Below are 14,275 nucleotides of genomic sequence, written 5' to 3' on the forward strand. Positions count from 1 at the left end.
GTTTCTCTGCATTGCAATGGGAATGTACTTTAAATGTAAATTAAGCTTTGAAGTGCTTTTAGAAGTCAAAAGTGTTATAGAAATTCAAATTCTTCCTATGTTTGCAGCTGATGTTTTAATCTGCCTTATAAATACCTTTAATACCTTTGAAATTCTTGTTTTTTATTTTGTCTTAAATGAGTTTGGATGTTTGGCATGACTTATTGAGCGTTTGCCTTCCTTCATCATCAAGAAGAGTTTCTGAGTGACATTGGAGGGAAAGCAGGTCATGGTTCACATTGGAAATCGGCCAATCTGCAGTCTAAACATTTGTTGAAGGCTCAGCCACATTCTTTGGTTTAGTCAAAACAAATCAAAGTGGGTTTCTGCTTATTTTTACATCTCTTCCAGATTATATGTTTGATGGATGGGGAGAGAATGTCTTGTGTTCATTAGTTATCTAAACCACGTGAGGCCAAATTAATGTAATTGGCTGAGTGTTGACTTAGTCTTTTCTGGCTGGGTATTTTTATATATTTATCTGCATTAACTGATGTTGATGATTTGACATCTCAGTTGTGATTTTTTTTTTTTTTTAATCTTCCTAACAGCCTCACGATACATACCTCCCCAAAACTTACAGACGTCTGATGCCGCAAGAACAAGCTTCAGAGTGACATGGGAGCCTTCTCCAGGGGAGGTAAAAGGATATAAAGTCATCTACCATCCAAGGGGAAGAGAAGAACAATTGGGAGAATTGGTAGTTGGACCGTATGACACAACTGTGGTCCTCGAGGAGTTGAGGTAAAGCAATAAGCATTGAACTAGATGATTATACTTTTTAACGAGAGTAATGAGAAGCCAATGAATGAGTTTGAACAAGTCCCATTGATTTATAATTCAAGAAATCCATTTATGTCCTTCAGAAAACTATTGACCTTGATATTTTGGAAACATATTAATTGATAAACTTTAGTCATGGCCAGCAAAGTTTGATCAGTCGGCTTTCTCAATGGAAAAACATTGAATTTGCATTTCTAACTCCATCGTGACACATTTGAGAACAAAAGTTCAGAAGATTTGTGCACTAGAAAAAATCACAGAGAGATTCAAAGGGGTTTAATAATGCATTTTATTCTTCTTTGGTTTTTTTTAATCATGGAATGGGAGGCAGTGTAACCTGTTTATGATGTTTGACTTGTGAATATGCAAAAATCTTTAGATCATTTGTGGTATTTAAAGATATAGATTCATTTCTGAAGATCATGGAATTGAGGGAAGGGCCAAGGAAGCGTATGACCAAGATGCAGTGATTTAATTTCGTCTGACCTCAAAGATACTAGCAAATGGTCTTCTGCAGGTGTTCTCCTGATCATCTGCTGCAAGAGCGAGAGAACGCCTGGTTGAAAAACAACATAAGGACTGCTTACTCTATTCTTCCAAGGTTTCCACAGACTTCTGCTGCAGGGAATGAGTGGGGGGGATGCCTAAACAAGTTGAACATATTTTTTTTATATTTTCATTAAAAATTCTTATGTCTAGATTTATAATATAAACGCCTATGTAAACATGTCACACTGAAATTACACTCATCTGTTAGTCTTGGGCTTGTGGAACCATGGTCAGGATGGAGAAATAAACCATCTGATCTCCTTGATTGGATTCCAACTAACTCACTCCCAGGCATCCATTACTCCATATGCACCACTGGAATCCCCCTGTTAACTTATTATCTGGTACATTATACATTGTAAATCATTTCAACACTATTTGGTTCCAGCCTGAAACCTACCCTTGGGAATTAATATTATTCCATATTTAGTCTACTTCAAATCATTGATGAGATTGTTGCTTTTGATTGACCTTCTAATAATCCCTTTTTTCTGGTCAGATTTGTGTCCCAGACTTAATGGAGTAAGTTTTGCAAATTGAAAGATATTTTAAATAAAACGGGTCTCCTCCCTCTACTGAGAAATGATGTGTTGATTTGTCAATAAAAATGATTCATTTTATTTTGCCGTGAATCCCCGGTGACTTCGGGTTTACCTCAGCAGGCCGATGAATCTTTGAACATTTTGTTTTCTAAATTCTTCCACATGTGTTCAATTGTCAGATCAAAAACCAGGACTTTTATAATTTGCTCCAGCAAAAAGCTGTATCCACGGAGTAAGCTGGGTCTAGGGCCAATAACTGCAATTGACTAAACTAGGGTGAAATTGAAAGGGAAAGGTCAGATGAATGTTTTGTGATACTGTAGTTTAGGAAAATTAGGCATGGGTTTATGGAATTTCTAGTTTCATTGTCTGTCTTTGAAAAAGTAAGTATCCCAGTGAACTTTTTTGTATGGTCATTTTTTTGACAGCACTGATGGACTGTAACCAGAGTCATCATCACTTGACTTGGAATGAATGACTGTGTTGAGTGACTTAGATGTAGAATTGGCTTCATGATATGAAGTAGACGGTGGTGGAAGGTTGTTTTTCAGATGGGAGACCTGTGATTAGCGGTGTGCATCAGAGATTGGTGCTGAGACCATTGTTGTTTGTCATCTATATCAACAATTTTGATACTAATGTACACGGTGCGATTAATAAATTTGCAGATGACAATAAAATAGGTGGTATTGTAAACAGTGAAGATAGGTATCAAAATTTACATGGTGATCTCGATCAGCTGGGCAAGTGGGCTGAGAAATGTCTAAAGAATTTTAATTGTGATAAATGTGAGGTGATGCCTTTTGTCACATTAGATCAAGACAGGACTTTCACTATGAATGGTAGTGCAGAGGGATATAGGAGTATGAGTATATAGTTCCTGAAAGTGACCTAACAGGTAGATAGGGGGATGAAGATGGCTTTTGACACATTAGCCTTTATCATTTAGGGAATGATAGTTGGACATTATGCTATAGTTGTACAAGGCATTGGTGAGGCTGCACTTGGAGTACTGTGTTCAGTTTTGGTCACCCTGCTATAGGAAAGGTACCATTACGGTGGAAGATTTAGGAGGATTTTGTCAGGACTTGAGGGGCTGAGCTAAAGGGAGAGGTTGGGGATGCTAAGACTTTCTTCCTCAAAATGCAGGAGTCTGATGGGTGATCTTATAGTGGTATATAAAATCGTTAGGGGAATAGACAATAGACAATGGACAATAGGCGCAAGAGTAGACCATTCGGTCCTTTGAGCCAGCACCGCCATTCAATGTGATCATGGCTGATCACCCCCAATCATTACCCCAATCCTGCCTTCTCCCCATATCCCCTGACTCCGCTGCTGTGAAGAGCCCTGTCTAGCTCTCTCTTGAAAGTATCCAGAGAACTGGTCTCCACCGCCCTCTGAGGCAGAGAATTTCACACTCACAACTCTCTGTGTGATAAAGTCTCTGTTCTAAATGGCTTACTCCTTATTCTTAAACTGTGGCCCCTGGTTCTGGACTCCCACAACATCGGGAACATGTTTCCTGCCTCTAGTGTGTCCAAACCCTTAATAACCTTATATGTTTCAATCCCCTCTCATCCTTCTAAACTCCAGAGTAAAAAAGCCCAGCTGCTACATTCTCGCAGCATATAACAGTCCCTCCATCCTGGAAATTAACCTTGTAATCCTATGCTGCACTCACTCAATAGCAAGAATGTCCTTCCTCAAGTTTGGAGACATAAATGCACACAATACTCCAGGTGTGGTCTCACTAGGGCTCTGTATAACTGCAGAAGGACCTATTTGCTCCTATGCTCAACTCCCCTTGTTTTGAAGGCCAACTTGACAGTTTATTTCTTCACTGCCTGCTGTACCTGCATGCTTACTTTCATTGAATGATGAACAAGGACACCCAGATCCCATTGTTCTTCCCCTTTTCCCAACTTGACATCATTTAGATAATAATTTGCCTTCCTGTTTTTGCTACCAAAGTGGATAACCACACATTTATCCACATTAAACTGCATCTGCCATCCATCTGCCCACTCACCCAACCTGTCCAAGTCACCCTGCATTCTCAAAGCATCCTGCTCACAGTTCACACTGCCACCCAGCTTTGTGTCAATAGATACTGTGAATGCACAATCTTTTCCCAGGTAGGGGAATCAAGAATTAGAGGGCATAGGTTTACGATGAGATGGGAAAAAATTAATAGAAACTTAAGGGGCAATTTTTTCACCCAGAGGGTGGTGAGTATATGGACCAAATTGCCAGAAGTAGTAGAAAACAAAGCTATTGTAACAACACTGAAAATATATTTGGGCAGTCTAAGATATTATGGCAGTAGCATATAGATAACAACTAGCACAGTTTTTCATTACACGCTGTTGCCAGTGTGGGTCTTTTTTATTTTGCAAAAGTACACTGTGCATATTCATACATATTCACAAGACTGATAATATAATTAATATTTTACATAACTCAAATCACACCATTCTGGCACTCAGGTCTTGAAGTTACAGTTACTATTATATACACTATTAAAAAAACACTACAGACAGGTAAATGGATAGGAAAGGGTTTGAGGGATATGGGCCAAACATGGGTAAATTAATCTAGCTTTGATGGGGTCATCATGGTCAGCATGGATACATTGGGCTGATTGGCCTGTTTTCGTGCTGTATAACTCTATGACTGTGATTAAAGAATGATCGCGGGCCAGCTTGGGGCATACTGTGGCTGGTTTGCATTGCTCTCTTTGCAGCTCATATCTTCTTCTCATTACAATCGATCAAGTTGCCTCTCTGCCATGCGTTGCTTTTCACCTGAGCATGAGGGTCCAGTATTTCATAACAGCTGAATCAACAGCTCACACATTACTCACTTATTCCAAGAGACTGAAGCCCGAGGACAATCAAGTAATATAGCTACTCTCTACTTCATCCTGAGGGAAGTGTTTGTTGATTACTTTATCTGTTTTCCGTTAGGCCATGACATATCTGGTTTTACACATTGTAACTTTTTGCTTTGTCTTTTAAATATTATTATACATCCTTACTGTAGAATTGAATCACTTCCCTCGTGTACAATTATATGTCAGTGTTCCACTTATCTACTTGATTAACTTGCTTGTAACGTCGAAAATGTGAGGCATGTCACTTTTGAGATAATCAAAGTTTCGAGGGAGTTATCACATTTAAAAATTTACTTTGATTGTATTCATTTCAAACTGTTTGTTAGTCAAAGGCTGGACTATTATAATGGCTAGATACAAGATGCCTTGCAAGTTATTCTCTTACTACTGTATTGGTATTGGTTTATTATTGTCACCAGTACCGAGACACAGTGAAAAGTTTTCTTTGTGAGCTATCTTTTGAATTATAATCTACATGAGTATGTTCTTTATGCCTATAGTTGCGTATGAACCTGTGGCATATATCACTTGAAAGCATGTCATTATGCATATTGTTTTAGCTGAATAGGTTCTATTACTTTTGTCATTGACCTGAAAATTTGCAATACATGCTGTTGGAGCATGAAGTCCGAGTCACCCACCTCTCGTGCTTTATCTTTTTCCTAGGTTGATTTTTAATTCCCTTCATAATCTGCCTTTCTCCACTACTTGAACTTCCTCCATGACCTCTCTGCTTCAATTTTGGATACTTGCACTCCCGACCTCCTGCACTCCTCCACCTCCTGAATAGATCACAGCGTTTTTTGCCCAGAGTAGGGGAATCGAGAACCAGAGGACATAGATTCAAAGTGAATGGGAAAAGATTTAATAGGAATCTGAAGGATAACTTTTCACACAAAGGGTGGTGGGTGCATGGAACAAGTTGCCAGATGAGGTAGTTAAGTCTGGGACTATCCCAAAGTTTTAGAAACCGTTAGACAGGTACATGGATAGGACAGATTTGGAGTGATATGGAACAAGCGCAGGTAAGTGGGACTAGTGTAGCTGGAACATGTTGGACGGTGTGTACAAATTGGGCCAAAGGCCTGTTTCCACAAAGTATCACTCTATGACTCTTTGACTATGATTGATTTCTTAACATTATAGAATCTGGGGGTATGAAAATGACATTGAGGTAAATCAGCCATGATCTTGATCAATAGCAACGGGGTCAAAGGGCCCAATGGACTTCACTTGTTTCCATATCATATATTTTGAGAGGGATATGATGAAGGCAAGGATTAAGGCTCTGCATGTCCTCACCCCTCCAAAATCTTCCAAATAGTGATGGGAAACTTCCACAAAAATGGCTTCAAATCCAGACATACTGTAAACAACACTGACTCATGATTGCGACAATGCGATGTTCTGCATGGCAAATATGCCCCTCACTCTCTGTTCCTTCCTCACCCTAGTCATCGTACCAGTTTTACTGTCATCCTGGTGAGTTCCACTGTCTATATAATTTGTTATAGCCTATCCCACAGCAAATAATAGACCATTGGGGGCTCCACATTTCCTTAATTATTGGTGCTTTTTGCATATCTATCATTCATTTGTCCTAAGTACTGTCTCATTCCCCTTTCCCCTGACTCTCAGTCTGAAGTAGGATCTCGACCGGAAAAGTTACCTATTCCTTTCCTCCATTGATGCTGCCTGACCTGCTGAGTTACTCCAGCTTTTTGTGCCTGTCTTATGCTTTTTGGCATATCTTGCTGGAGGTGTTAACAAGAGACCACCTTGGGGATGTTTGCCTTTGGTCAGCAATGATACATCATTGATGGCCGGCTCTATCAACCTCAGCAGATCTGGTTACATTGACTTCTGTGAGTGGAGTCGAGAACAATGAGCAGCTGATATACGCACAGTCACTGAACTGAAGATAAATATCACCTCCATTTATGGTGTTTCACAGTGCAGCAGTTGCATTTTATATTTTGATTGTACGGAATTGTTTAGACTGATAATGATCTCACTGTGTTTTTAATATTACAGGGCTGGCACCACCTACAACGTAGCAGTTTCTGGAATGTTTGATGGTGGTGAAAGTTTGCCATTATTGGGGGAGGAACAAACAACACTCTCTGATGAGGGTTTAATTGTGCCTTTCGATGCATCAGGTAACCAGCTCATTGATCAATCAGTTATTAAATGTAACGTTTTCTTCCAGGTAGTGACGAATTAGACATTGGTGTTCATAGCAGCATAGAAGGAGGAACTTGTAGCAAGATAGAAAGATGTCAATCATGTCTTTCAAAACTGTTGTGCATTCATTTTTAATTCTACTTTCATTTCAATTACCCGTTTCATAACATTTCTCCATAACCCCAAAGCCATAAATGAACAAAATATATAAATTTCTTAAATAATGCCCAGCCTCAACAACTTTTAGTCATCTTATGTTTTAAATCATTCCTGTAAATCAATTAATGAGTGACTCTGGCTCTATTTTCCACCTGTTCATTTGCTTGTAGCTACGATTAATTTAAAAATAAATTAAACTTTAACCCATATTTATATCTTCCCTAATTTTCTCCCTAACTCTCTTGAAGGTGATTACTGAATGACAGCAGTATGGAAAGATTGACTTGGCTTGGAGAATCTGTACTGGCTTTTTGAAAAAGTAATCATGCTTGTCCCACTCTTTTCATCTTTTCCTCTCAGCCCGGCAACTTCTTTCCCTTCAGCTACCCAAACAGACCCCTTTGATCACTGCAATTGAACCTGCTTGTTCCTGGCAATGTATTCCAGATTCTAAGCACTTGCGGCATTAAGATATTTTTCCTCATGTCACCAATTACCCAAACACATAATTACATCACAATTAACAGAGAAACATTCAACATATCAGGGAGCATCATTGGGAAGAAGATAGTTCACATGGAGGACATTGAATACATTATTAAACGCCTCTTTATCCCATTCACTTGGCAAAGTAGGTTGCTAATGTACCATGCTGCAATTTAAGCTGAGAATCTTCCTGCCTTTCCCAGGAGTCCTGATCTCCGTCTATCTAAAGATGGCAAACTCTTAGATAAGAATGGAAATAGATCTATTGAAATAGAATGTAGAACAGTACAGCACAGGAATGTTTGCCAGAATGTTTGTGCTGAACATGTTAACACTTAAACAATCCAAGTTTGTCCAACCTCTCCTTATAGCTAATATCCACTAATCCAGGCAGCATCCTGGTATACCTCTTCTGCACCTTCTCTAAAGCCTCCACATCCTTCCTGTAATGGGATGACCAGAACTGCATTTGATGATCGGTAGGTCACTTGATGCAGTGTCAAACATAACCCCAGAACAGTACTGAGGCTGCTCGTGGAACCTCCATCACCTTAATCCAAAGGGACTGCAGGAATAGAAGAAAGAGACAGATTGTCAAGCTCTTCTCTCTGCAGAAACTACAAGCTCTCTGCTTGATACTTCAGAGAGATTAATATTGGAATGTGATACTTTACTCTCCTCTGGGTTACCAGAAGAATCCATTCAGTATAGTTAAATAAAATAAATCATTGGCCGCTTTCCAGTAGTTTATTTTTCCATCAAACACCCTCTGAGGTATTGGTAAGGGAGGAACAAGGTTTGAAGTGCCTTTCCTTTCCCAATCTGAGCCCTAATTGATGATAATCACAATCTCTGTGGTTGCCAGGAGACCAGCAGGAGACAATGATAGTCTCAGAGGTGAGCAGATAACAGAGGCCAACTATAGTCATCAAGCCAAGATGTATTAATATTTCAACAGATATTATCTGCAGTGCTATCTGAATTCCTGGTTGCCATTCATATATAAACATGGAAATATCACCAAAGGTGATAGAAACATTGAAACAAAGAAAATAGGTGCAGGAGTAGGCCATTTGGCCCTTCGAGCTTGCACCGCCATTTGATATGATCATGGCTGATCATCCAACTCAGTATCCCAGCCCTGCCTTCTCTCCATACCCCCTGATCCCTTTAGCCACAAGGGCCACATCTAACTCTCTCTTAAATATAGCCAATGAACTGGCCTCAACTACCTTCTGTGGCAGAGAATTCCACAGATTCACCACTCTCTGTGTAAAAAATGATTTCCTCATCTTGTCCTAAAATTCTTCCCTCTTATCCTTAAACTGTGACCCCTAGTTCTGGACTTCCCCAACACCGGGAATAATCTTCCTGCATCTAGCCTGTCCAACCCCTTAAGAATTTTGTAATATGTTACAAGTATTGTGATAGTTATAAAGAGTAGTCTTCTTGCGTATGGCGTGCACAGCCTAAAGTTGTATGACAACTTGTTCTATTTGATCTTATTTGATTGTGCAAACCAGGTTGATTGCATTTGTCGAAACAGGGCGGACCACGTGAAGGTTGCAATCTCCCACCCTGCTTTTTTGTGTAACCCAAGACTCTTCTATGTCCTGTTTTAATACAGATGTGAATCCCTGCAAATGAGTTATATTTGAATAAATATTTATTATACATTCAAGATTGTTTTTACAATGTTGAAGGCAGTGTATAATGATTATATAAAAATGACATTTTAAAATGGGTTCAAAAATAGTTTGGATGGAGTACCACTGGCTAACATAATTAAATTAATTTTGTCATAGCTTCATGGAGTCATATGGCGAAAACAGGCCATCCCAACTCATCAGCATTGATTAAGTACATATAATGATAAAAATACATTATAAATCATAATGTATAAGTGTACTACAATACATTTCATGAAAATAAAGCAATGTTCCTTGTATCAATATATTGAACCCACAGATGCAGCAAGAATAATCACATTGTGATTATCCTAAGAGCAATGCAGTTATATTTTCTCAAGAAGGTAGCTGTAATATAGAAATAGAGAGGAGTAGGAGCAGGAATAGACTGTTCAATACAATATGGCTGATTCTCTACCATATTCCCATTCCCTTCATTGACCACATTTTGTTTTTTATGACCAAAGTGGATAACTTCACTTTTGTCTATGATACCTTGCATCCACTGCCTATTTGCCCACTCACTCAACTTGTTCACTTTGCCTTAATGACTTCACATTTGCCCCTCCTCTCATCACAGTTTTGTGTTGTCAGCAAACTTAAAATATACTGCATTCTACACCCTCATGTAAGTCATTATTATATGTTGTAAATAATTGGGGCCCAAGCACCAAACCCTTCATTAATCACTGCCTGCCACCCTGAAAAAATCACACTCCCCTGTTTGAAAACCAATTTTTTATCCTTATCAGAATATTGCTCCAAATTCTGTGGAATTTAATTTTGCACAATAATGTCTAATGTAGGACTGCATAAAAGGCTTTCTGACAATCCAAATGCACTACCTGTATATCTTATCTATTGTACCAGCTAATTCCTCAATGAAACTCTTGCTGATTTCTCATGATTTTCTTTTTGTAAATCCATCTTGACTTTGTTTAATCCCATTGATATTTTCCATCATTTCGCCCACAGTGATTATCAAACGTGCCATTGGTCGGTTCTATAACTACTTCTCTTGTTTGTAAAATTTGATTAATATACATTCTACATGAATGGAAGCAATACCAATTAGCATATTTGCAGTTTTTATTGTTCAATTTACAGTTACACATTTAATCTATTTTACTTTAATTGAGTTGAAAATAACAGAGAAAATTGAATGTGTTCAATGTTCATTTGAGAACTTCTGAAGTTCTTATCTTCTTTCATTGCACTTTAACTGCAGTTACTTTCCAGTTCTCTGCATACATATTTTAATATGTGTATTGCTGATGCAAAAATGAGCCTGACTATTTTTGCATTCATGATCATTAATCGTATTGATTTGTCTATAAAGCTCAATCTGAATAATGCATAATTTGTGGTTTTGCCTCAAATATCAATTTTGGAGATTTATATTGAGGAGGATTTCCATCCCGCTCCACCCGTTTCTCCTCACATTTTACTTCTGCAACTAGAACTGTGTGCCTGCTTACTCTATTTTGCCCATTTAAAGCAGGAGCCTTAACAAGCATGGAGGAAACATGCAAATGGATTCTTCTAGAAATCGACCATGAGTCATTGCTTGGTACAAAGCCAACACCTGTGTGGATTTTCATGACATCTACAAAAAGAGAAATTGAGTTATGTCCAGACCCATGCAAGCACTCAACAAATTTAAATAAACAATTTTTTGCAACCCTCGCCTGTGTATTGTGGTCTTTGGCATGCCAGATATTTTTACAGTTTAATTTTTATCATTTTCTTTATTTATGTTGGTATTCACTATGCCTCACTGAAGTGGCTTGTATTACATTGTTACACAGGTAAAATGACAAAGATTTAAAAATATGTGCACTATTTTCAGTTTATTATTCTTTCATTATGAAACCTTGAACATTATTGAAAGGGTGTTAATTTGATATTTAATTTTCGGGTGTTGAAAGTATGATTTTCAATATCATCTCTCCATCAGACTTTTGTTTCAGTACCTTTACAACATTTGATTTGGTATTGGGTATAATAAGTGCATGAATTCTAAGGATCTTCAGAAACTGTGTTCTTTAAATAGTATAGGATACCATCTGCTGCAGAGATTATTGCGCTTAATTCAACTTAAAGTGACAAATGGTAATCCAGGTGTGTTTATACTAAGATTCAATCATATATATATACATTTTAAGCCATAGAAAAAAACTTGGATTTCATGTTAATTTGCTTACTTGAAAATATTGCTAATTTTAGAATGCACTTTTGTAGCTAATTTTTCTCCATTTGGAATATCGCATCAAGGAGAAATCAAACCTCATTCAAAAGTTGTGCCAAACTTTTTTTTAAGAATAGCTGATGTAAAGGTGGTAAACCACATGGAGCTATAACATTGCTCAATTATGTCATTATATCAAAAAAAGATGCATGGGTTCTCTGGCTTTTCCCCCTCAAACAATATAAGTTTGGTCAAGCAACTGCCATGAGGCTATTGTCCCATTAAGCTGTTAACTTTTCTCTGTAAATTATGCCAATGAACATAGAGAGCAATGTTTTATATGTTGAGTTCAAAATATAACTGAAATAGTGAGATATTCAGAGCAAATGTCTGGAGAATAAGGAAAAATTATGGAAGGAAGAGGCAATCGGGTGACACTGGGCTAGGTTCGAGACATACAATTCGTTGAATTGCTTCTGCTGCTAATTACTCCAGAGTGAAATAATGACATTTGTAAAAAACTATTGTCTTTCAACCCACTATGTGCAATTTCACCTCATTCATTTCTCCTGCGATGAAGTTTCTTTTGAGTTCAGAAATGTTTTTTATATAGTGGTACCTGAGGAAGGTCACAGAGGTGAGTATTGCTAGGAAACTTCACCCTGAGATTAACTTTTACTGTATTCAATCATAAATTATGGGTTTTGTTTATTTTGACTCATTATTAAACAACTAGAAAATGAATTGCCCCATAACATACAGATTCCCTTTGTAAAAGTGAGATTAAAAGTTTGATTGAAATTCTGTTCGTTCGACTAACTGTTTTCTAATGGCAACAGGGCTGCAGTGTACCACAACAGCGGCTGCAGATATCGTGCTGCTTGTGGATGGCTCGTGGAGTATCGGGCGATTAAACTTCCGTCAGATCAGGAGCTTCATCTCCAAGTTGGTCCAAGTGTTCGAGATTGGTCCAAGAAGAGTACAGTTCGGTAAGTTTTCACTGTAAGAGATGGCCAGGCTTCAGTGTGACATGTTGTTTCTTTTTCCCAGTTTAAAAAAAAAACTTATCACTGATATTTCTGCTTGTTAAGGACTGGCACAGTACAGTGGAGATCCAAGGACTGAGTGGACACTTAATCAATACAAGGACAAGAAGAGCTTATTGGACGCTGTGTCCAATTTACCTTACAAAGGTGGCAACACCCTAACAGGTAGGCTGTTTAATGTTATGTAGGAGAATAGGTCATACAGTTCACCAAAATCTACTTAGCATTCAACTGGATTTGTAGCGACTGTATTTCCCAGCAATGAAGACGCACCCCCATTTTGAGTTGCTAAATTTTGAAAAAAGAATGGCGGGACATTGAATTTCTCGCGTTCAAAAAAAATAATTAAAATTTAAATTAAGAAAGTAACAATTAAATTTGCCCAACGCTTCCAGATCTCCACCATTCTGAATGACTGAATCGGTGGGGGGTTGGAGAGTGACGGCAGGTGGAGAGATGGTGGGAAAAACGGGAGCACACCAGGACAAGTTGAATCAGTTGTGATCTTATTGAATGACAATACAAATTGAGGTTACTTGCGCTGACACAGGAGTAAGCTCCACCACCCGCTGTCCTGTTATCCATTGCCCGCTGATCTACTCCGCTCTATGATCTTTGCTCTTGAGCTGGTCCCTCACTGTCACTACATTGAAAGACACGGACTGGGCAGTGAATGCCTTGCAGTGTCACCCAGCGCAGCAACTGAGTCCATATCCTACTCACATTGGCAGTCGGAATATAAGGTTTTGCAGGAAGCGGCTGACATGAGCAAGGCCGGCGAGCGGCAGGAGAGAGGTGTTCAGATGGAGAGCACTGTCAGACGTGAGCGGGCAGGCAGAAGATGCTGAGGTGGCGGCTGGTTCGCTGTCCTGTCCCGCGGCTGCTTGCAGCCACCCGAACTACTTCCCTCCCCGGCCACAATGCGGTCGCTCCGTGCCCGGAGCGCCACGGCAGCAGTGAATGAGTGAGTTGCTGGCATGATCCTTGACCCCCTCCTTCTCAATGCTCCTGCCCATGCTGACCTGGGTCAGACTCCCCACATGCTGTGAAAGGAACTCTACCCCCCCCACCCCAGTGGTGCTGTCCTTTTACAGCTGCTTCCCATCTGCTGCCAGCAATGAGGGATAGACTTGGCTATCCCTATCCCTTGGCTATCATTCTTGATTTTGCTATACTGAGGAATAGCCAAGTCTATCTTTCTTGGCTAACAACCTAACCTTCGGCCACCAAGACGCAGGTAAATTTTCGTGCGCTATTTTTGGGTAAAAAAATAGCGTCTTCATTGCCGGGAAATACGGTAACCTGTGTCGTAAGCTAGGAATGTACCGAAGGAAACTTTTCTGCTTTGGTTGCCATTAATGAAAATATTGAACACTATTTAGATGCTACCAAGTTTTCCCCTGGTTCCCCCAATCTTCAGCCTGCCCCCATCCTTCCCGCAACCATAACACAACTGCGTTGCCTCTTCACACAACCTCTGGACAGCCCTGTCCCTTGTCTCTCAAGTCAGTTTGATCCATGACCCCCCCCCCCCCCCAGTGGCCCAAGCCGTGCCTCTGAATCAGATAATGACCTCCCAAAGGGCAGTAAGGATGCAATTATCTGGGGAGGAGTGTCCACAATTATTGATTCCATTACAATGGTTAAGTTCTTCAAGGAGACAAATTTTCCTCTAGCCACAGGCAAGATCCTGATGGGCTGGAGAGCAGCTAAAG

The 14,275-nt window shown here is 39.4% G+C and overlaps 1 protein-coding gene across 5 annotated transcripts in view; it reads left to right on the plus strand.

The window, feature by feature from the left end:
- Positions 1 to 14,275, plus strand: part of LOC129699402 (collagen alpha-1(XII) chain-like) — a 246,614-nt gene that overhangs the window by 72,912 nt on the left and 159,427 nt on the right. For 3 of the 5 annotated variants that reach the window (XM_055639133.1, XM_055639131.1, XM_055639132.1), the window contains exons 15-18: positions 591 to 783; positions 6,844 to 6,968; positions 12,354 to 12,503; positions 12,606 to 12,725. In XM_055639133.1, the coding sequence (XP_055495108.1) occupies positions 591 to 783; positions 6,844 to 6,968; positions 12,354 to 12,503; positions 12,606 to 12,725 (588 nt within the window). The remainder of the gene's footprint in view (positions 1 to 590; positions 784 to 6,843; positions 6,969 to 12,353; positions 12,504 to 12,605; positions 12,726 to 14,275) is intronic. The other 2 variants (XM_055639134.1, XM_055639135.1) reach the window with 1 other exon arrangement.

The sequence above is a fragment of the Leucoraja erinacea genome, chromosome 8 (genome assembly GCF_028641065.1).
Source record: "Leucoraja erinacea ecotype New England chromosome 8, Leri_hhj_1, whole genome shotgun sequence".
NCBI lineage: Eukaryota > Metazoa > Chordata > Chondrichthyes > Rajiformes > Rajidae > Leucoraja > Leucoraja erinaceus.